This window comes from Molothrus aeneus, chromosome 2 (genome assembly GCF_037042795.1).
Source record: "Molothrus aeneus isolate 106 chromosome 2, BPBGC_Maene_1.0, whole genome shotgun sequence".
Taxonomy (NCBI): Eukaryota; Metazoa; Chordata; class Aves; order Passeriformes; family Icteridae; genus Molothrus; species Molothrus aeneus.
The window spans coordinates 116,609,481-116,630,197 of record NC_089647.1 but is presented as its reverse complement, the minus strand read 5'-3'; the positions used below and the strand labels follow the sequence as shown (position 1 = coordinate 116,630,197).

The following is a 20,717-nucleotide window of genomic DNA, read 5'->3' as shown; positions in this document are numbered from 1 at the left end:
CTGGGTCGTCAGGCTGTGCTGATCAGCACTGTGGGCTTAGTGGAGTGTGAATTTCACAAGGGCCTTAGGATGAAGCAGGGCAGGGCTGGGTGGGATCTTGGCAATGGGGAATTGTTCCCTGGCAGGGTGGGCAGGCCCTGGCACAGGGTGCCCAGAGCAGCTGGGGCTGCCCCTGCATCCCTGGCAGTGCCCAAGGCCAGGCTGGGCACTGGGGACAGTGGGAGGTGTCCCTGCCATGGCAGGGATGGGATGGGGTGAGATTTAAAGGTCTCTCCCAACCCAAAACATTCTATAATGATTTGCATCATACCCCTTATTTATCATGCTGCTGATTACATACACTAATTTTTATTGATTGCAAAAGTGTAGATCCTGATTTTTAGATACAAAGAGAATGTTCACAAGCTGGGTAATGAACAGTTTTTAACTATAAAAAAAGAATACCTGGGATGGGACAGAATTTATTTCTCTGTTTAGAAACAACAGGGTAAGTTGCTCCTGTCCTGCAAAGCTTTTGCCCCTGACTCCTAGAGCACTTGTAGGGAAGCTTCTGTCCCCTGTTCCCAGCTGGAAGGGCTGGAGTTCCTTCCATTGGCTGCCTGCAGGCTCATCAGTGGGGCGGGAGTGTTGGGACAGGGACATTTTAACCAGGGCCTGCCAATCTTTGCTCTCTTTGTGCCTCTGAGCTCCTGAGTCCTTCTCTCCTCAGCCTGCTACACATAGCACACAGTGAGTAGTTTAAAATCATCCTGGTTTCAAGTTTTAGCGTTTTAAAATTTAAATTTTTTAACATTTTAAAAGTTAAAAGTTTTAAATATTTTTTTTCTGGAAAATCATGTTGTGTATAGTTCAACTTATTATTGATAAAATTTGCCTTAAAAACTACAGTTTAGTGGCCACTGGCTCTGGATACCACTGGCAATGCTCGTTTAACTTCAAGGAGACAGCTGCCTGCTGTGTGATCAATGCTCTTCTACCTTACTGTTATATTGCTGTATTCATCTAATTCACCCCTTTGTTGTATCCCTCATTCTTTTACCTTCCCTTCTTGCTTGGGTTGTAATATAAAGAAGTTGATCATCATGTGGTTTTCCAAACATCTATATCATAACTCATAATTTTTAGCCTAACCTGAGCTTTTTTATTGCAAGTAATCATGGAGGTTTATAATTAAAACACCTCTGTAACTTTGCAATATCTACATTTGGTCTAACACTGGATTAGAAACCTGTTGGTCTCCCCCAGCATGGAACTAACATTAAATATTAGATCTGGCGTGTTTAGTTGATAGCAAACAACTCAGTGTTAATTTTCTCTATTTTATCCTTCTATCCACATTTATTTTGACTTTGTTCTGTTGGGATGTTTTGCCTAATGCAGATATTTTGCCTCATCGTAGGCAGCTTTAGTCATGTTAAGCTGCAGCAGCTGATGTGAAGACAAGGCACATCGCTGCCTCATCTGAAAATCTGCTTTGGATCATTTTGCTTTTCCCTTAGAAATCTCCAGGGTTTTGTTTTGGTTTTTTCCCCTTTTCTAAGATAGATTTTGTGTTGTTGTCACCCCCTCTTACCCTCCTGCACAGGGGGCTCTGAGCTCACCCGGGCCCTGGCCACGTGCGGGTCAGTGACCGGCGGTGTGAGGAGGGTGACCCTGGCTCTGTGTTGTGTGTGCTGGGATTACACCAGGGCCACTCGTGGCTCCTTTTGGCCTGAACCCTCCTCTGGGTTCTGTTCCTCCCCCCAGCAGTGGGAGAATGGGAGCTGATCCCTGCAGCCAGGCTGGGAGAGCTGGGGGTGCTCACCTGGAGAGGAGCAGCTCCAGGGAGAGCTCAGAGCCCCTGGCAGGGCCTGCAGGGGCTCCAGGAGAGCTGCAGAGGGACTGGGGACAAGGCCTGCAGGGACAGCACCCAGGGAATGGCTGCCAGTGCCAGAGGGCAGGGCTGGGTGGGATCTTGGCAATGAGGAATTGTTCCCTGGCAGGGTGGGCAGGCCCTGGCACAGGGTGCCCAGAGCAGCTGGGGCTGCCCCTGCATCCCTGGCAGTGCCCAAGGGCAGGCTGGGCACTGGGGACAGTGGGAGGTGTCCCTGTCCATGGTAGGTAGGTTGGAATGGGATGAGCTTTAAGGTCCCTCCCAACCCAACCCAAACTATTATTTGTCACCCTGGGTTTTTAAGATTTTCTAAGCCTTCTGATGTTGACATTCTTGTGGTGAATTTTCTCACACACTTTCTGTAAATATCTCATTGTTTTGCATTCCTTTATGGAGGAGGAGAGAGTTGATGGACTGTTGGTTTGACCAGTGGCATTGGAGAGGTGCCACTGTCACCCTCCAATCCACTGTCACTTTTGGAAAACTATAAATGTTGGAGTCAGAAAATAAACGGCCCTTTTTTTTCTCTTTCACCTTGAGAACCGTGTGAGCATGTGTTCTTTTGTGTCCTATAGCGACAATTATTTTAGCTCAAAATAAGGACATACATAATTAGTTTATAAAAGATGTCCTTCCTTCCTTCCTGGAATCCTTCCTTCCTGGAAACCTTCAGTTCTGGAATCCTTCCTTCCTTCCTTCCTTCCTTCCTTCCTTCCTTCCTGGAATCCTTCCCTCCCTGTTTTCTGAATTCTGGTGGGTTTTCTCAGTGCAGGTGAACTCTTCCATCAGTCAATAAGTGAGAGTACCCAGGGCAGTGAATGTCAGGGAGCAGAGGTTTCCTGGCTCTCAGAGAACACGCTGTGCTTTTGCTGTGAGCCCCACGTGCGTAAGCTGGCTGTGCACACCCAGGGATGACGTGATCACCATGCTCCCACTGGCCAGCACATTGTCCATGTGTATTTCCAAACCTCACTGCAATGGGAGAGTGCAGTGGATACCCCACTCCACCTTGTGGGAGTGAGCTCCTTTATTAATTCCACCTGTTGCTGGCATTGGGGTTTTTCTCTCCAAGGAAAGCCAGAGCTGGAAGTTACTGTCTTGTCTCATTGCTTGGAGCCTTTCCTTTCCATGAGGTGTTCAGAGCTTTCCAGTCATTGCCTCTAAAATCTCTTGAACAACCCCATCCAATCCAAGCACTCTGTGTTCATCCCGTGGGTGCATCAGAAGGGCTTTGACCATTGCAGGGTTGGATTCTCCAGGGAATTGTTGCTCAGAGCAGCTGTGGACTCCCCATCCCTGTCCCAGGCCAGGTTGGACACTGGGGCTTGGAGCAGCCTGGGACAGTGGGAGGTGTCCCTGCCATGGCAGGGCTGGCACTGGATGGGCTTGAAGGTCCTTTCCAACCCAAACCATCCTGGGAGTGTGATTCTCTAGGCTGCAAATCCCAGCCTGGTCACGCAGCAGGGTTTTTTCCTCTCTCCCAGATTTCTGTGTCAGTGGGAGCAGTTTCCAGTCGGGCCCAGGATGGTTTTCCTGACGGGTTCCTGCCATCAGCCCTGGGTCAGCTCAGCCGTGGGGGTTTAGTGTGTATCTGCTGAAGTTCTCCAGCACTCCATGGTCCCTGAAGCTCTTGCTCTGCCCACGTTCCCCAGCTGATTCCAGGTGTTTTCCTGTGTCCTGCAGGGCCATGGCAGAGCGGGTGCTGGTGATCGGCAGCGGGGGCCGGGAGCACGCCCTGGCCTGGAAGCTGGCCCAGTCCCCCCACGTCAAACACGTGTTTGTGGCTCCAGGAAACGCAGGCACGGCTGACAACGGGAAAATCTCCAACTCAGGTAAAACCAAAAATGACCAATTTTAAATTTGATCATTCAACCAGGATGCTGCTGAGCTGAAATCACAGCTGGTAGTGTGAAAGGATGATGATGATGATGATAATGATGATAATGAAATCATCATGATGATGATTGTGGTGGTTTTAGTTTGAAGCTGAGTGGAAATATTAATTTTTGTGTAGTGTGGTTTTGGTTCGCTAATTAACACTTTTTTTTTAATTTTAAGATTTATTGGTTAATGTATATAACTACAATCCCATAAAAAATTTAAACAAAGAAATCCTATACCCTCCCCCAAAAAATCTCTATTCCCAAAAAAGAACTAATTTTGGAAATAAATAATAACAACTTTTACCTTTAACCAATTCATCTTTAAAACAACACCCCATAAATCAACATAATCCATAAACAAACTGATGATGGATGATGATGATGGATTACCATTTTTTAAGGTTTTGGGCATGTGAAATAGATCTTAGATGCAGTTAAGAAGAGAAAAAAATATTTGAACAAAGCCTTGTGTAAGTTGTGTAATTAATTTTATAAGATCTCAGCTGTGAAGTCTCATTCTTTAGGTTTGCTTTTGGAGGATTCAGCCAGAGCTGTTCCTCTGGGAATCCAGCTCAGGACAGTTGCTGTGGTTGCCACCTAAATTCCCTCTTGTGCTCTTAGAAGTGTGTTGAAACCCCATGATCCCCACAGCCTGTGACAAGAGCACTCTGTCACTGGGAGCATAAATTCATTCCTTTGTCTTAGTGACCTTAAGAAATCAAGGTTACCTTCAAATATTTCTCTGTGTACTGCCTGCTTGGTTGGAGCTCTGACTGGCTGTAATTGGGACTTTTCATAGTTATTAATTTTGAGAAATCAAGTTTCAGATGTTGCAAATTGAGCATCCAAAATTTGGAGCTGCATTTCAAAAAAGCCTGGTCGGAGGAGCTGACACTCAGGGAAGCAGTCCAGACCACAGAGATTCCTGTGTCCTTTACACAACAGCTCCTGATTTGGGGGCTTTAACCTTCCTAAAATTCAGTTTTCCCTTCAGAACATGTGGTAAGATGTGGAGTTCAAGGTACCTCAGGTGCAGGGGAATGTGGATCAGACACATCCATTTTGTGCACCTGTGCTGCTGTGGGAGTAGCTTTGTGTGTTGTTGTCTTGTGGAAATGTGAGTGCTGCCAGGTCCTTGTACAGCAGGTAATTATTGAATAGGATTCCCTTGGAATGCTTAATTACAGGCCTTTGAAACAACTTTGTCCTGAATTTCTTTGTCCAGTCTCAGCTTCATGAGTGAGCTCCTCACTCCAGTTTTGTGCTCTGTTTGGCCTCTGAGGAGAGCCTGGAAGGGAGAGCTTGACAAGATCAGAAAGTCAAAAAATCCCCTTTACCCTTGTGCTAAGTGGGGTCAGTGCCAGGCTGCAGGGCCTGTGGAATGGGAATTCATGTGGTTGTTTTTCAAGCTGTGCCTTTTTAAACCCCCCCTGGATTTTTCTCTCTTTCACTCCATAAAAAACATTGCACCACTAGTGGGAAATGCTTGATCTTGAGCCAGGTCTATGAAATTTCCGTAGGAATAAATTGTTTTGTTCTACATATGGACTCACCTGTGCTTTGGGAGAGAAATCTTCACCACCCCAGGAAGAGCCTAGAATTTATGAAGACTTTGACTTATGTTGGTTTTTAAGGAAAGAATTTGTCTCACCTGTTCAGGAATTCCAGTGCTGTCACTGGGGCCTTGATTTAACTTAGGGTGGAAAATGGGGAAGAGCCTGACAGAAGCACATGAGCCCTGTGATGTTGTGTGGGCAACAATACCTGGGACATCTGGGAAATTCCTTCCCTGGTTTTGGGGTTTTTTTGGTATAATCAAGATTTGGCTCTGAAAGTTCATCCTCCCATCGTGGGTCATGGAATTGCCTTTAATTAGGATTGCAGCTCTGGGTCTTGGGTGATTACTGAAACACAAAAAAGTGAGCTGAAAATTATAAATAACCTTAAATCTTTCAAACTTTGTCTGTATTCAAGTAAGAAATTTTTTTTTGTGATTGATCTGAGGTGGTAATTGTTTCCAGCGATAAAGTGGATTTAGTTTGAGTGCCTAAATACAGGTTTATATTTAATTCAGGTGGATTATCTGGGCAGTTTTGGTGCAGAAGCACAGACAATGACTTGCTGAATGGATAGGTGTGCCTGTGAATGGACTTCACCATCCTGACACCTCCTCCTGTCACATTTTACCTCTCAGTGTAACTTGTGCTCTGAAATTTAATTTTTTGAAATCCTTGGGCCAAAGTCCTCCTGTCTGGTTCCAAAGCAATGTTCAGCTGTTGTGTCAAGCACTCAAACACAGCTACAGAAACGTCCCCTTTCAGCCAACAACCCAAGAAAAAGGCTATTTGGGAGGAAAGTTAAAATCATGGATAAACAACACGATTTGTTCCTTCCTGTTTGTTGTTAGGACATTTCTCCACCGTGTAAATCTTGTGCCACACTCCCTGCTCATACCATGAGATCAGACCTGCAGCCAGAAATCTGGGGTGAATTCCAGGCTCTCTCCTTTCCTGCTTGGAAAGGGACCAGGGGAAATGGCTTCCCACTGCCAGAGGGCAGGGCTGGATGGGATACTGGGAATGAGGAACTGTTCCCTGTGGGGGAGGCCCTGGCACAGGTGTGTGGTGCTTCTGGGTGAGCCAGAAGTCAACTGGCATCAGCTGCACATGGAAGCTGGTGGAACCAAACACTTGGGCTGTGAAAGAGGTGCCAAGGAGGGGATTTTTATTTGTGTTCTGTCTGGGTGTTCCCCCACCCCACCTAGGGTAAATTTATAACAAAATAGGGTAAATTTATAAAAAAAAGTAGATTCTGTTGTGGAATCTGGAAATTTTATGGGAAGGAATTGTTCCCTGGCAGGATGGGCAGGCCCTGGCAGTGCCCAAGGCCAGGTTGGACACTGGGGCTGGAGCAGCTGGGACAGTGGGAGGTGTCCCTGCCATGGCAGGGCTGGCACTGGGTGGGCTTGGAGATCTCTCCAGCCCAAACCAGTCTGGAGTTCAATGATTCTATGAATTTATTCATCCAGAATAGGGGGAGCACAGTGGCACTGACCAAATCCTGTCATCCCCCTCCTCTCTCATCACTCCCCAGAACCTGGCTGGAGGAGACCATCAGCTCCCAGTGTATTGCCATGTCCCAAGGGAAAGGACAAGAGAAAATGGCCCTAAATTACACCAGGGGAGGTCAGATTGGAGATTGGAAATAATTTTTCCCTGCCAGAGTGGTCAGGCCTTGGAAGTGTCCCAGAGGTGTCTGGATGTGGCCTTGGGGACAGGGTTTGGGCTGATGCTGGGTGGCACTGGGTGGTCCTGAGGGCTCTTCCAGCCCTGGTGATCCTGGATCCTGTGCTCCCCTTGCCAGCCCCGTGCCCTGGTGTGTGCAGTCTCCTCCCTGCACAAGCAGCCAATCCCCACCGGGCTCGTCTCTCTTCTCCCATGCCTGCAGACCTTGGCTTTGTTTATTCATGATGAAAGCAGCGCAATTGCAGGGCCTTTTGCGTAACTTGGATCATGGGGTTGACATTATTGTCTTTGGTGCAGGACTTCTGCTTTTGTTTGCACAGTTTGGGCCATTCCAAGTGTCATCACACTGAATGTTTGGTTTTGGAAAGATAATGGTTGTAACAGCCCAAGCCCACATTTCCTCAGCCATAATGACAGCACAGTGTCCTTCTTAATGAAGTTTAACATTGTGTAAAACAAAAAGTTCTGATTCCCCTTGCTTTCAGAGGGCTCAGTTTAGTGCAATTTTTAGGTAGCACTACAGAAAGAAAAAAAAGATGAGTTGGAATTCTACCACCAGCCATTTGTTTCATCCCCAACACCCTCCTGGCACCAAGATCATAAAACCACAGAATTGTGGAATGGTTTGTGGTGGAAGGGACCTTAAACTCCACCCAGTGCCACCCTTGGCAGGGACACCTTCCAGTGTCCCAGGCTGCTCCAAGCCCCATCCAGCCTGGTCTTACCTCTGTAAAGCTCCATGGTGACCCTCCTCAGGGAGGAGACTCGCTGGAAAGAAATTATTTTTTTTTCCTTTAGAGTTTTTTGTTTTCTTGGTTTCTTTGCAATGCTGTGTGCTGGCAAATGGGCTGTTCCTAGGGGCCAGACCAGTTTGCTGGCTGGCAGCAGGGGATCCCAGAGCCTTTTTCCTCACTCTCAAGAGCGAGGTGGGTTGACAGGGCTGTGGAGGCTGGGGAAGGGTCAGGAGGGGCCCCCGAGGTGGCCTGGGCAGCCCAGGCTGGAGCAGCCTGAGCTCAGAGCTCCCCGGGGCTGCAGCTCCTCCCGAGGGGCAGCGCAGGGACAGCTCCGAGCTCTGCTCTGGGACAGGGACAGCACCAGGGAGCGCCTGGGGCTGGGCCAGGCCAGCTCAGGCTGCAGAGCAGGGCAAGGTCCTTGCCCAGAGGGTGCTGGCACTGCCCAGGCTGCCCAGGGAATGGGCACGGCCCCGAGGCTGCCACAGCTCCAGGAGCCTTTGGCCAGCGCTGCCAGGGATGCCCAGGCTGGGCTTGCTGGGCTCTGGGCAGGGCAGGGCTGGCACTGGGGGATCCCTGGGGGTCCCTTCCCTCAGGACATTCTGGGGTTCTCTGATTTATGGCTCTGACAGTGGATGTCCAGCCAGAGCCTTTGCTGGGGTTTGGGGCTGTGTTTTGGGTGAGTCTCTGTCAGTGTGGGCCTCACTCCTCCAGGTTTCCAGTGACCTGGCAGCCCAGAAGGGGAGGCTGGGGAGTGCTCTGTGGTACCTCAGTGCTGAGGAGCACCTGTGGATGGGATCTTTCCCTGTTTTGTGTCTCCAACAGCCGTTCCAGTCAGTGACCACGCTGCTGTTGCCCAGTTCTGCAGGGACCAGGATGTCAGGCTGGTGGTGGTTGGTCCTGAGGTTCCTCTTGCTGCTGGTAAGAGACACAAGCTGGAAATCACAGCCTTCAGAATTTAGAAGAAAAGTAAATTTTAGTCCTCATCTGTGCATCACTCAGCAGTGTCTCCAGTCTGAATGGAAACAGATCCTCTGGAGCAGTTTCCCTGAAATCCAGTTGTGCTGAGGTGGACAGGAATTTCTGAAGGGTAGTGTGTGAGCCAGAAAGCCAGTTTTGGTTTTCCTATCGAGTTTTCACGGTTTGAAATAATTACAATTTGAGTCTTGGTAAAAAAAAAAAACCTAATTATAAACATGCTGGTAGTTTTTCTGCTTAAACCTTTTGGCATCTTCACCAAAGACTCATGTTGACTTTTAGCTCAAAGGTGTCATAAACCAAGGGGGGATTGTCATCCCTTCCCAAAGCCAGCACATCCTGAGGGCCTGCAGTGGTGCAGGGTTACTGCTCCTGATTCCAGTGAGGAAAGCAGGCACTGCAGACACAGATGACTTCTATTCCTGGCATTCCTGCTCCAAGGAATCAGTGCAGCTTGGCTGGCCTGGCCCCCATAAATCATCTGGAGATTTATGACTTGTTTTGTGTTTAGGAATTGTGGATGACTTGACAGCAGCTGGGGTCAAGTGTTTTGGCCCCACAGCAAAGGCAGCTCAGCTGGAGTCCAGTAAGAGCTTTACCAAAGCCTTTCTGGATCGTCATGAGATCCCCACTGCCAGATGGAAATCCTTCACTGATCCCAAAGCAGCATGTGCCTTCATCAACAGGTACACTTCTGGTCATTTTAGACATATTCTTACTGACAGTGTAAATATCCAAACCAGTATCCAAACCAATCCAATGATTGCTCAGGTATCCATACCTTTGGGATAGAACATCTGCAAAGGTTTCAAAGGATCACCTACCATGACTCTCTCAAACTGCAGCAAGTCAGAGAAAAATGGTTCCTCCTGCTCTAAAATGGAATGCAGGTTCAGTGTTCAGTTCACAGGAGAATGTAGGACAAGCTGTTATTTTTTTGTCAGTCTGCCTGCTGGGGAAAGGCACAGAAACCATCTGTGCTGGCTTCTTATCCCTTTTCTCTACCAAAAAAAACCCTGGAGAATTACTCAGCAACTGATGATCTGCTCATCACAGTGCAAGCCAGGTGACCCCAGATGAAATTCCCAAATGGAAGTCAGTAATGAACAGTCAGGGAATTCCCTGGTGGGGAAAAGAAGCAGGAACCTTTCTCAGGCAGAGCAAAACAAGAGGAGCCTGGTGTGATTTGTGTGTTACTCAATAAGGTTGCCATGCAAACTGAGAAGCACTTTGATTTTTCAACTCTTGAAATGTTCAAAATGTCCCTGCAAGGGCTGTTGATGTCGAGTGTCTGTCCTGTGCCTTGGCAGTGCCACCTTCCCTGCTTTGGTTGTCAAAGCCAGTGGCCTGGCAGCTGGCAAAGGAGTCATCGTGGCTTCGAGCAAGGAGGAGGCCTGCAGAGCTGTCACTGAAATCATGCAGGTGAGAGGAATGTCTCACACCAAACCAGCCCCTCACCACCTCAGAGCATCACAGAAATTCCTTATTTCATGGAACAGGGTTGTGGCTGTGAGACATCAAACCTTTTAGCCTTTTATTTGGCCAGCTGTGGAAATCTGTTGGATTTATGGCTTGAGGTGCAGTTCCTGTAGGCTAAAATAAAACCATTCTTCATGAAAACCCCCCTGATTTCACTTATTTATATATGCAATTCCTTTTATTTTCACTCTATGAGACTCCTGCAGTCCATCAGGTGCCACAGTGAACTCCTCAGTGATTGAGGTGGGTCTTTACAAGCACCATTAGGAGCAAGCACAGCACTTCAATGTGCAGTCAGATTCTCTGGGATTATTTCAAGTGAAGTTCACACTGAGGAAGGATATTCCACAGATGTATTTGGAGCATCAAGATTTGAAGTGAGGCCAAGTGAAGTAATTTTATCTGCCCAGTGAGGAGCACAGAGCTGAGGCTCCCAGGTCAGGCCCTCAGCTGGTGTCAGCCCCAGAGCACCCTGGAATTCCATGGAGCTCTGCTGATCCATGGGACACATTCTGTGACACACTTGTGCTTCAGGGGCCAGGGCCTGGGTGCTGCAGTCACATTTTGGGGGTCTGTGGTCACTGCACAGTTCATGTCTGAGCAGGGCCCAATGTCTTCTACAAAAAAAACCTGAGTTAGAGATTTCTAGAGACCCCCAAAATCACCTTGGCAGTGTGGGCTGGTTGTTCTTAATTTCTTAATTATCCAGAATATGCAGTCAGTGTGCAAACATTGCACTGGCCTGTGAGAATCCTGCTCCCTTCCCAGGTGTTGTATAAAATTGCACTTTTTTATCCAGTGAAAGTGCAGACTGGAGACTTGGCTGTCGCTGCTGTTGGGATGGATTTCAGAAGGCAGAGCATGAGGAATTGCTCAGTAATCACAAATACCCTCTGCCATTTCAAAATACTCACTAATAAACCCTGCATTTATTTAAGAACAAAGAGGGGAGTAGGGATTTCACCAGTGCTGACGTCCCTGGTGGGGAGAATGGATTCATCATCTCAAACCTGTGCTGCATTTTTGGCTCTATTATGAATTCCTATTTCTTGTTGCATTTTCAGTAGCTTAAAACTGAAACAGAACTAAAGAGATTTTGTTTCACTGTAGGATAAGAGTTTTGGCACAGCTGGGGAAACTGTTGTTGTTGAAGAACTTCTTGAAGGAGAAGAAATTTCTGTAAGTGCATCTCACTGTAACACTTTGGTTCTACCTGTTCTAAATTATTTGGGATTCACTGAGTGCCTTCACTCCACTACAGAGTGGAGGATTTGATCAGTTAAATTAAAACCATTCCCTGCTTATAAATAAAATTGTATTGGTTAGAGACAGCTGTGGCTTATTTTGGATCCTTGCTGGTTTTATAATTAGCATTGTAAAATGTTTTGAGTATTGCTTCCATTAGTCCAACATTACCCAGTTTGGGTGCACAACATCCTCCAGTTCCAAAGATGCCAGCAGCTTTGTTATTCTGAAGATACTGAGGATAAAAACAACTGCTATAGAAATAATTTATGAATATTTCACAAGTAAATAGCTTTATCAGCAAGGAAAATGAAGTTTTGAAAGGGATGTAATTCCTTCCTTCCAGTGCAAGGGCTGGGAGGGGAAAGGAAAAAGTCATTTCCATCATGCAATGTTTTAATTATTTTTTTAAACCTTTTGAGTGTTTCTTCTAAGTGCAACTGCTGATGGTATAATTTTTCTAGCTTTTATTGATTTCTGAAGGAAGGTCACACAAAATGAGTTCCTGCTTCCAGAGGAAAAAGCAAATGCTTTGAACCCCATCATTTATTTTATCAGGGGGGCAGAGTTTATCCTCTTCAATATCCCTCTGTCACACTGAAAACCAGCTCTAATTTCACTTTAATTGTAACCATCCCAGGAACTTTAAGTGTTGTCCTTGTTTCAGTGCCTGTGTTTCAGTGATGGTGTCACCATTGCCCCCATGCCCCCAGCCCAGGACCACAAGAGGCTGCTGGATGGAGATGAGGGCCCCAACACAGGAGGGATGGGAGCTTATTCCCCTGCTCCTCAGGTGAGGAAGGGCTGATGAGGAAGGGCAGAGGGACTGGGAGGGGATGTTTCACTGCAGCTGTCGCTGAGCCTCTGGGGATGGCTCATTCCAGCAGAGGAGCAGCAGGGAATGGGCTCTACTGGATGGAGATTGCTGCCCAAAGCAGCCATGGCCAAGTAAATCCACAGCTCCACAAAGCTCTCTGGAGAGGAGGGAATCTCCACTGAATGACCTGGAATTCCAAAGTGGGCAGTGTTATTTCTGCAGCCTTGTGTCTGATTGGGATTGAAGTTATGAAATGCTGCTCATCAGAACCGAGGGCCTAAAGCCACAGTTTTGCTTGGTGCCAAACAAAGCTCATGGTGAATTTTGGCTGTGGCTTAAGGTAGTTTGGGGTTTGTTTGATAGGGAACTTCTGTTGGCAGAAATAGAGAGAAAACCATTCTTAGCTTTCCATTGGAGTAAGAGACCATCCAAGAATTCTGCTTGGCTCTTAAAAACACAAAGCCAAGCCCTCCCTTTTTACAAACACTGATTTCCAATCCTTTTTTATCAGATTTCTAAAGATTTGCTGCAGAAAATCAGAGAGACTGTTCTTCAGAAGACTGTTGATGGCATGAGGAAAGAAGGAGTCCCCTATGTGGGTATGTACAAAACTTTGGGATCTTTAATCATGAGGAGAGCAACCTTTTATTTTGCTTTTTTCTTTTTGTATCCTGACTCACACTGGAGGTTAAGGGAAACAGCTTTGATTTATGAGGAACTGGGTTTGGTGCCAGCCTTGATTCATTGTCCATGGAAACCAACAGAGGTCATGAAAAGGGGATAATTCCTCAAGTGAGGAGGAGCAGAAAGGAAGATGTTCCAAAATAAGCTGTAAATTTGTGACAGCTATTTCTGCCTGATTTATTGTTACCATTTCTCAAATTCACTGAGCACAGGTGGCAGCCTTTTAAACCCTGTTATCAACAGATTCAAAACAAGTGAGTTCCTGAGAGATCTTTATGTATCATGTTTTGTTCCAGGTGTGCTTTATGCTGGATTAATGCTCACCAAAGATGGGCCCAAAGTTCTGGAATTTAACTGCAGATTTGGTGACCCAGAGTGTCAGGTGAGTCATTTTGTACAGTTTGGCATTATGGGAGGAGTAAAATATGTGACCATCTACCACTGTTGTTAACCAGTTTTGGGGTGAATAATCAGGATTTTAAATCACCAAGATTTAAAACATTTGGGTTGTTTGTTCAAGGCAGAAGGTCTGTAAGGAAATTGTTCCATTCCAGAGAGGATTTCAGTAGGCTGGACTCAAATCTGGCCTTTGCAAAGGTCAGCTTGAGAAGAGCTCAGCACTTCCCTGTCTTTTCTGGAATGGATTCTGGATTTTTCCTTGCTCCCTGTTGACAAGTGGAACAGAACTCTTGATTTCTATTCTTCAGAACAAATGAGGTTCTTTGTCCTCACCCTTTCCTTTCCATATGTAGCAATTCCTTTACCCACAGAAGTTTTCTGCAAGGATGAGTATTTTTAAGATTATCTCTCAGATTATCCACTGCATGTCTGGTGTGTGGAAGTACAATACATGGGCAAGTTTAATGCTGCTTTTCCAGCTGCATTATTGTCTTTCCAAGGCCAGGGAAGACATGACCTGGTTTGATTTGCTGCTGTGTGTTCCTGCAGGTGATTCTGCCCCTGCTCAGGAGTGACCTGTACGAGGTTATGCAGGCAGTGATCAACAGGAGGTTGGCCAGCTCCATGCCAGCCTGGAGAGAGGACAGTGCAGCTGTGACTGTGGTCATGGCTAGTCAAGGCTACCCAGGGACATATCCCAAGGGCTTGGAAATAACAGGTAAACGGAGCAGGAGGAGCTGCAGGAGGCTCCTTCCCCCCCTGGCCTCTCCCTGTTCTCTGCTGCTGCATGAAGGTGAATCATGGAACTGAGATTCATAGAAACACTGCTTCTGGGTCAGCAAGAGCAGCTGAATTTTCACACATCTCAGTTTATTTTGGTGTGTTTCCAGTTCTCCATGCTGTTGTTATTTGATATTGGCACAGCATTGATATTTAATGCCTGCTGCAGTCAGGTGGTTCTGATCAGGGCTCTTGGGTCACGTTGGTGCTGGTGTTTGTCACTGAGGCATAAAACCCCAGCTGCAATCAGATGTTGTGTGCCTACTGAATGTCTGTTCCCACATCCCTGAGCACACAGCTAGACTTGTCTCTCCCCCAGAGGTATTTTTTACAGATTTATTCCCACTTCCCAGCAGGATCACCCTGACTTTGCCTGTGGTTTTCAGACAACAAGTGTTCGGTCTCTCCCTGAGAGCGTTCTAACCAAGAGCTGATGTCTTTCACCCCACCCACAGGGCTGGCGAAGGCCAGGCAGCTGGGGCTGGAGGTGTTCCACGCAGGCACAGCCCTGAAGGATGGCAGGGTGGTCACCAGCGGGGGCAGAGTGCTCACAGTCACGGCCATCAAGGAGGACCTGCCCGCGGCGCTGCAGGCGGCCAACCTGGGCGTGGCTGCCATCCGCTTCCAGGGGGCCATCTTCAGGAGGGACATCGGCCACCGGGCCATAGCCTTCCTCAGGCAATCCAGGTAGATATTCCCAGTCCCTGAAATGGCAGTCACGGGGGTCAGAAGGAGCTAAGCACATCCCTGGGTGCTGTTCATGATTCTCTTGATATTCTGTGTAACTCTGGACAAGTTGGAACCCCGTCCTTGTACTCAGCGTCAGCAAGACCAGCCAAGGCAGGAATATTTTGAATGCCTGATGTTCTTACTCTCCTAAATCTGAGTTAAACTACAGTGACAAGCACACAGGAATGATCTGGTTTAGGGAAAGTCAACTTCTGCTTCTCGGGCTTTAGATCACAGATTTGCTCCAGGTTTGTTTTGGATCACAGATTTGCTCTGGATTTGTTTTGGATCACAACTTTTGCTCTGGCTTTGTCCTGTCCAGAAGTCTGATATTCAATATCATGAAATGAAAAATCATTTAATATCATGAAATGTGGCCCCAGCCCCAGCCTGCCAGAGCTCCAGGAGTGTTTGGACAGCTCTGCCAGGGATGCCAAGGGTGGGATTTTTGGGGTGTCTGTGCAGGGCCAGGGCTTGGACTGCATGATTCCTGTGTGTTCCTTCCAGCTCACGAGATTCTGGGATTTTATATATTAACAAAGTTCAAGCTGGCTTACTGGTTCTTTTTTAGCTTTTAGAAATGGTTAAAATCACCTTGAACCCCCTCCCTTGTTGGGATTGACATTTTACTGGCACAGCTGCCTAACACCAGGGTAGGATTCATCCCCTCTTTCCATTCTCATTCCTTTAATTGGCTCAGTATTTACTGTAAGACTCTGGAGATCATATGGGTGTGGGTTTGTTTGGTTTTTTTATTGATAGTAGGGAGTCTTGTTGTCTCTTTAATGTTCCTGAAAGCTTCTTGTAGTTTTTAAACTCATTTTTACCTAATAAGAAACTGCTCTGCTCCAAAGAGCTCCCAACATACCTTTTCCCAAGGGGTTATTTTGTAGGCTGGGAAACACATCAGTGACAGTTCTGTTGCTGCTGGCAGTGTATCCTGATTAGCATTTTGTAAAATTATCATCAATAAACTTCCTAAAAGAACAAGGGTGTTGGTATTTAGTCTTCTTTCTCTCTCAAGTGCTCTGCATCTCTTGACAAATTGATGTGGCAAGGTGGAATTGGGATTTGTAACAGAAAAATAGAAAGCCAGGTCAGCGAGGCGAGAGGAGGCTCTTGGAGCAGTTCCCTCCCACCCCTGGGCCAGCAGGAATGGCTGCCTGGAGGATCCCTCCTGCACAGGAGGGATTTGGCACTGCCTGGAGGCTGCTCCTGAAGGGGCAGCACAGGGGGCTGCAGCCCCAGAACCCCACACTGGGCTGCCTTGGAAAGGACCTTAAAGCTCATCCTGTTCCTGCCATAGCAGGGACAACTTCCACTCTCCCAGGAGAGCCCCAGAGTCCCCTTGGGGCTCAGTGGAGGAAGGGGGATGGCTCTGAAGTCAGGGCTCAGCTCCTCTTGGCAGCCTGGCAGCATTCAGTCCTGAGGCATTTCACCTCAGGAAAATGGCCAGAATGCTTAATGAAAAGTATTCCAGAAAATTTAAAGAACTAAAGATTCATTTAAAGAATCAAAGCAAAAAAAAAAAATTAACAAATTTTAAATAATCCTAAAAAAATGGTGCAAATCTGGTGGACATTCATCATATTCAGACTGAAAGGGGCTGACTTTGATCTCGGGTTGTTGCAGGCCAATATTTCCTTGAGTCTTATTCACAGCTGCCTGTGGTAATTCTTGTCTTCTTGCCAGTTTTTGGGCAGGGCTATGCTGGGAGTGCAGACACCTTTGGATTTTCCTGGCAACGCTTCTCCTGGGCCAGTTCTTCTGGCACTTGGAGTCTTTATCAATTCCAGATATTCCAGCAATGATCTTCACAACAGAAATACCTTTGATCCTAAAAAAACCCTCCCACATCTTAAAATAAGATTTACTAGGCAGAGTACAAAAATATTTACTCCATTTAGTGCAATTGTAGGCATTTGTGTCTGTCTCTGACTTTTCCAGTGTTTGCTGAATTCTTGACCTGGTTCCTGAGATGGGTTTTGTGGATTAACTGAATTTTTTTGTTCAGCTGAGTCAATTTTAAATGGCTTTCAGTTGTTTTGTTGTATTTGTCCTTGTTAATCAACACCCTTAGAATTTAAACTTCAGGCTGAATCCCATCCATAGGAGAGAGAAAGCAGGGATGGATCTAAAATAGGGATGCACCTGGTTCATGGCACTGACAGCCTGGGAATAACAACTGCTCAACTGGCACGAGCTGTGTTTGCTGCAGTGAAAAGTCATTAAAATCCCTGTCCCCAGAATGGAAAGGTCCCTCTGTAAACATGAGCTGGTGCTTCGTGTCCCAGGGAGCTGTGGGGACACACAGGTGACACCAGTTTGTACCAGGCTGCTGATCTTACATAAACCCCACCCAGAGCTTGCTGACATCTCCTTCCAGGTTCCTGAGCCCCGCCTTAGGAACCTGGGTCTTTTGAAGGAAATATATTTTATATTCTTGAATAGAAAGCCCATTGAAGTAAGAGAGGCATGGCTGCTTCTGAGGTGGGATCATTGCAGTGCCAAGGAGAGGCAACCTTAAAGCTGCAGCTGGAAAACCCTGGAAGGATCCTGGGGGTTATTGATTCACCTTGGGGGTGGAAAAGTGACTTGAGCTCAGTCCTGCTCTGACCCAGCTGTGCATTTCTGCTGTGCTTGGTTTGGTTTGGAGCCTTCCCACTGACTCCTCAAGGCCTGGAGGTGGCACTCAGAGCCCTGGGCTGGGGACAAGGTGGGGATCAGTCACAGCTGGGACTCCGTGGCTTGTATGGATTCAAACCCTGCAAGATCAGGTCTCTGCTGCCTGTTTTACCTTGTCAGGGGTTTTATTTTGGGATTTGACTGTGTGATCCCAATGCTCTGATACCAACTTCAACACTCTGGAATTACCCACCTGCTGCTCCTGGCAGCGCCTCCTCAGACAGCAGGATGGGATTCTGCACAGTTCACCCACTCAGGGATGTAAAGAAGTAAATATCATTTGAAAATACATGCAGTAATCAGCTGCCACCCCATTTCTCCCCACTCTTCCAGAGGCCTGACTTACAAGAACAGTGGGGTGGACATTGAAGCAGGGAACACTTTGGTGCAGAAGATCAAACCCTTTGCTGCAGCCACATCAAGGTCAGGTAAGACAAGAACCTTTGCTCCTGCTTTGGTCACTTCTTGGCAGTGAGCTTTACCAGTTGATCTTGATCAAAAGCTCATATATATGTGTCCTGCCTGTTTCTAGATGACATAAAATACCCTGTGGGAAGCAAATGCCTGTGATTTTATTGCAAATACACAGCTTGGAACCCCCAAATGGCTCTGAGCTCCATCTCCTGAATGCCAGGAGTGTCACAGGGCACAGTTCAGCACTGTGTAAGGATAAATGCAAGCAAAAATTCCACCATTAAGTACTGAGTTTGATTCCATGGACTATTATTTCTTGCACAGTGAACTCCATCATTTGGGGGGATGAATGTTTAGAAAGGTTATGAGATGTAGAATTCCTGAGATGGATGTGGAACCCACCTCTTTTGCTTGGTTGAATCAGCATGGATTCACCCTTGGGTTTGGGGTTCAGGCCCATCTTGCTCTAGCAAGTCCTTGTAGTTCTTCAGACAGATTTAAAATATTCATTTATGAAGTGGCCCTTTTATTTCAAATTAACTGACAACCTTCTAATGAAGTCAGGTATACACAGAGGGAAAAATAGAGATTTTCTCACACCAGTACAACAATCTCACCACAATTCCTCCTGTGTTTCACAGGAACACTTAGTGAAGGGGAAATCTCTCAGTTCCAGGAATTACTGACTGCTCAGTCACAAAGTTGGGGATTTTTAGGCTTAGGCTAATGATAAATTAAAAAGACAAAGCCAAGCTAAGCAGATTAGGTTGGCTCCTCAGTGAAGAGCTTCTGAATGGCAGAGAAAAGTTTCCTGGTGACAAAGCAAAGTTGTGTTGCCAAACCTTGGAGAGAATTTGTGGTGGAGATGCTGGGGAAGCCCCTGGGAGTAAAGCTGGGCCGTTTCTCCTTTTCCTGGCTGGCAGGCTGCAATGCAGAGCTTGGAGGGTTTGCTGGGCTCTTTGACCTGAAAGCAGCTGGTTACAGAGATCCCATCCTGGTGTCTGGAACCGACGGCGTCGGCACCAAACTCAAGGTAAGGTGGAAATCCACCCAAGGGAGGAGGAACAGCACAGAAGGGAAAAGGTTCTGTCAGAAAATAGCAGTTGTCCTGGAAAAACACCTATTGGTCTTTATAAAAAAGGGATGGAAACTGAAATTGCCCTTCTTCAGGCAAAAGAATGAAATACCTGTAAGTTACCAGATATGCTGATATCTGATAATATCAACTGATATGATAATATCAACTGTCAGAAGTTGATATGATAATATCATCACTAAATATCAGAAGTTGATAAGATGCCTAAAATAACTGGGTTTTAATATTAAGAATATAATCAGGAATTTTGTTTCACAAAGGCAGCATCTCCACCCTCAAAAATGATTAATTGATGGGGGAAAAAACTGAATCCCAGGTTTGCTGTTGTGTTTGGGCTCCAAGGAAGCCCTTTTGCAGCACAGCTTCCTTCTCAGTGCCTTTTGGATTTGCCAGTGGAGACAGGAATAATTCCTGAAGAGAGTTAGGAGAGGATAATAAACAAAGCTGCTCCTCAAAGAGCACCTGGAGGGATTCTGGTCCATTGCTCACAGACTCTGCTCCTGATTTCAGTCCCTTGCAGACCCTGCCTGTGCTCCAGGGGCCCAGAGCTGATCCCAGGCTTCTCCCAGAGCTGATCCCAGGCTTCTCCCGTGTCTTGCAGATTGCTCAGGAGTGCCAGAAACACGACACCATCGGGCAGGACCTGGTGGCCATGTGTGTCAATGACATCCTGGCCCAGGGAGCTGAGCCCCTCTTCTTCCTGGATTATTTTGCCTGCGGCAAACTCGACGTGGATGTGGCTCAGGGAGTCATTGCAGGAATTGCTGATGCCTGCAGGAAAGCTGGATGTGCTCTTTTGGGTAGGAACACTTCTCAGGGGGATCTGAGAAACCTTCTGCAAGGTCTTTTAGTTGGTTTGAATGTGGTTGGTTTCCTACTCTGTGGAAGAATCTGGGAGGAGTAAAAAAGCAAAGTGTTCCATGTCATTCCTTTCAGGGAACTTGATCTGAATCACAGTGGAAAGAAACAGTACTTTAAAAGTTTAGGTTAAATTTAGATTAGTTTTAGGTACAGATTTAGGTTAGATGTTGAGAAAAGGTTCTGTCCTTTTTTCCAAATTTTAGGGAAGTTAGGAACACAAGTTCTTTCTCAGTGGGTGTCATTTTGGGTCTGTTTATAAGCTTTAAACAAGAAGCTCTTTATGCCCTGGTTTACTTTTTTCCTGCATGAGCTGTTGGTCAGCTTTATGTTTGTTTTAAGGTGTTCTCTGCATTTATCAAATATAATCGCCCCATTCATGCTGCAGCAAGGTCTGTGCTAGGTGAGACCTTGTGATGAAACCACCAAAATGTCAAGATTTTATCTCCAGTTCAAGACTTTCAAACCCCACAGGCCTTTCTGGAAGAGCTGAACCTTCAGCTCAACAAATTTAACTCATCACCCCACTGATAGTGAGGGGGTGAGGGCTCATCTCTTGCCTGGTTTTGCACAATTATCTGTGGATTTAATTGTTGAGTGGCTGAGCACTTCTCCATCCTCCATTTCAGCCAGCCCTTATTAAATACAGCTGAAACCCCAGGACTGAAAAAAGCAGGTGAAGCTGGAGCACAGGGCAGGGAGTGCAAAGTAGGAAGAGGAGAGAAAAAGGCAGAATTTTACCCAGAGCAGCTGGGGCTGCCCCTGGATCCCTGGCAGTGCCCAGGGCCAGGCTGGACACTGGGGCTGGGAGCACCTGGGAC

General features: G+C 46.7%; 1 protein-coding gene across 4 annotated transcripts in view; it reads left to right on the top strand.

Annotated features, from left to right (window-relative positions):
* Positions 1-20,717, top strand: part of LOC136553798 (trifunctional purine biosynthetic protein adenosine-3) — a 37,510-nt gene that overhangs the window by 5,809 nt on the left and 10,984 nt on the right. For 3 of the 4 annotated variants that reach the window (XM_066545575.1, XM_066545576.1, XM_066545577.1), the window contains exons 3-15: positions 3,557-3,705; positions 8,558-8,653; positions 9,222-9,396; positions 10,021-10,132; positions 11,300-11,368; positions 12,102-12,227; positions 12,763-12,850; positions 13,232-13,317; positions 13,884-14,052; positions 14,570-14,801; positions 17,862-17,956; positions 18,866-18,975; positions 19,640-19,838. In XM_066545575.1, coding sequence (XP_066401672.1) covers positions 3,557-3,705; positions 8,558-8,653; positions 9,222-9,396; positions 10,021-10,132; positions 11,300-11,368; positions 12,102-12,227; positions 12,763-12,850; positions 13,232-13,317; positions 13,884-14,052; positions 14,570-14,801; positions 17,862-17,956; positions 18,866-18,975; positions 19,640-19,838 — 1,706 coding nt within the window. The remainder of the gene's footprint in view (positions 1-3,556; positions 3,706-8,557; positions 8,654-9,221; positions 9,397-10,020; positions 10,133-11,299; positions 11,369-12,101; positions 12,228-12,762; positions 12,851-13,231; positions 13,318-13,883; positions 14,053-14,569; positions 14,802-17,861; positions 17,957-18,865; positions 18,976-19,639; positions 19,839-20,717) is intronic. The other variant, XM_066545578.1, reaches the window with a different exon arrangement.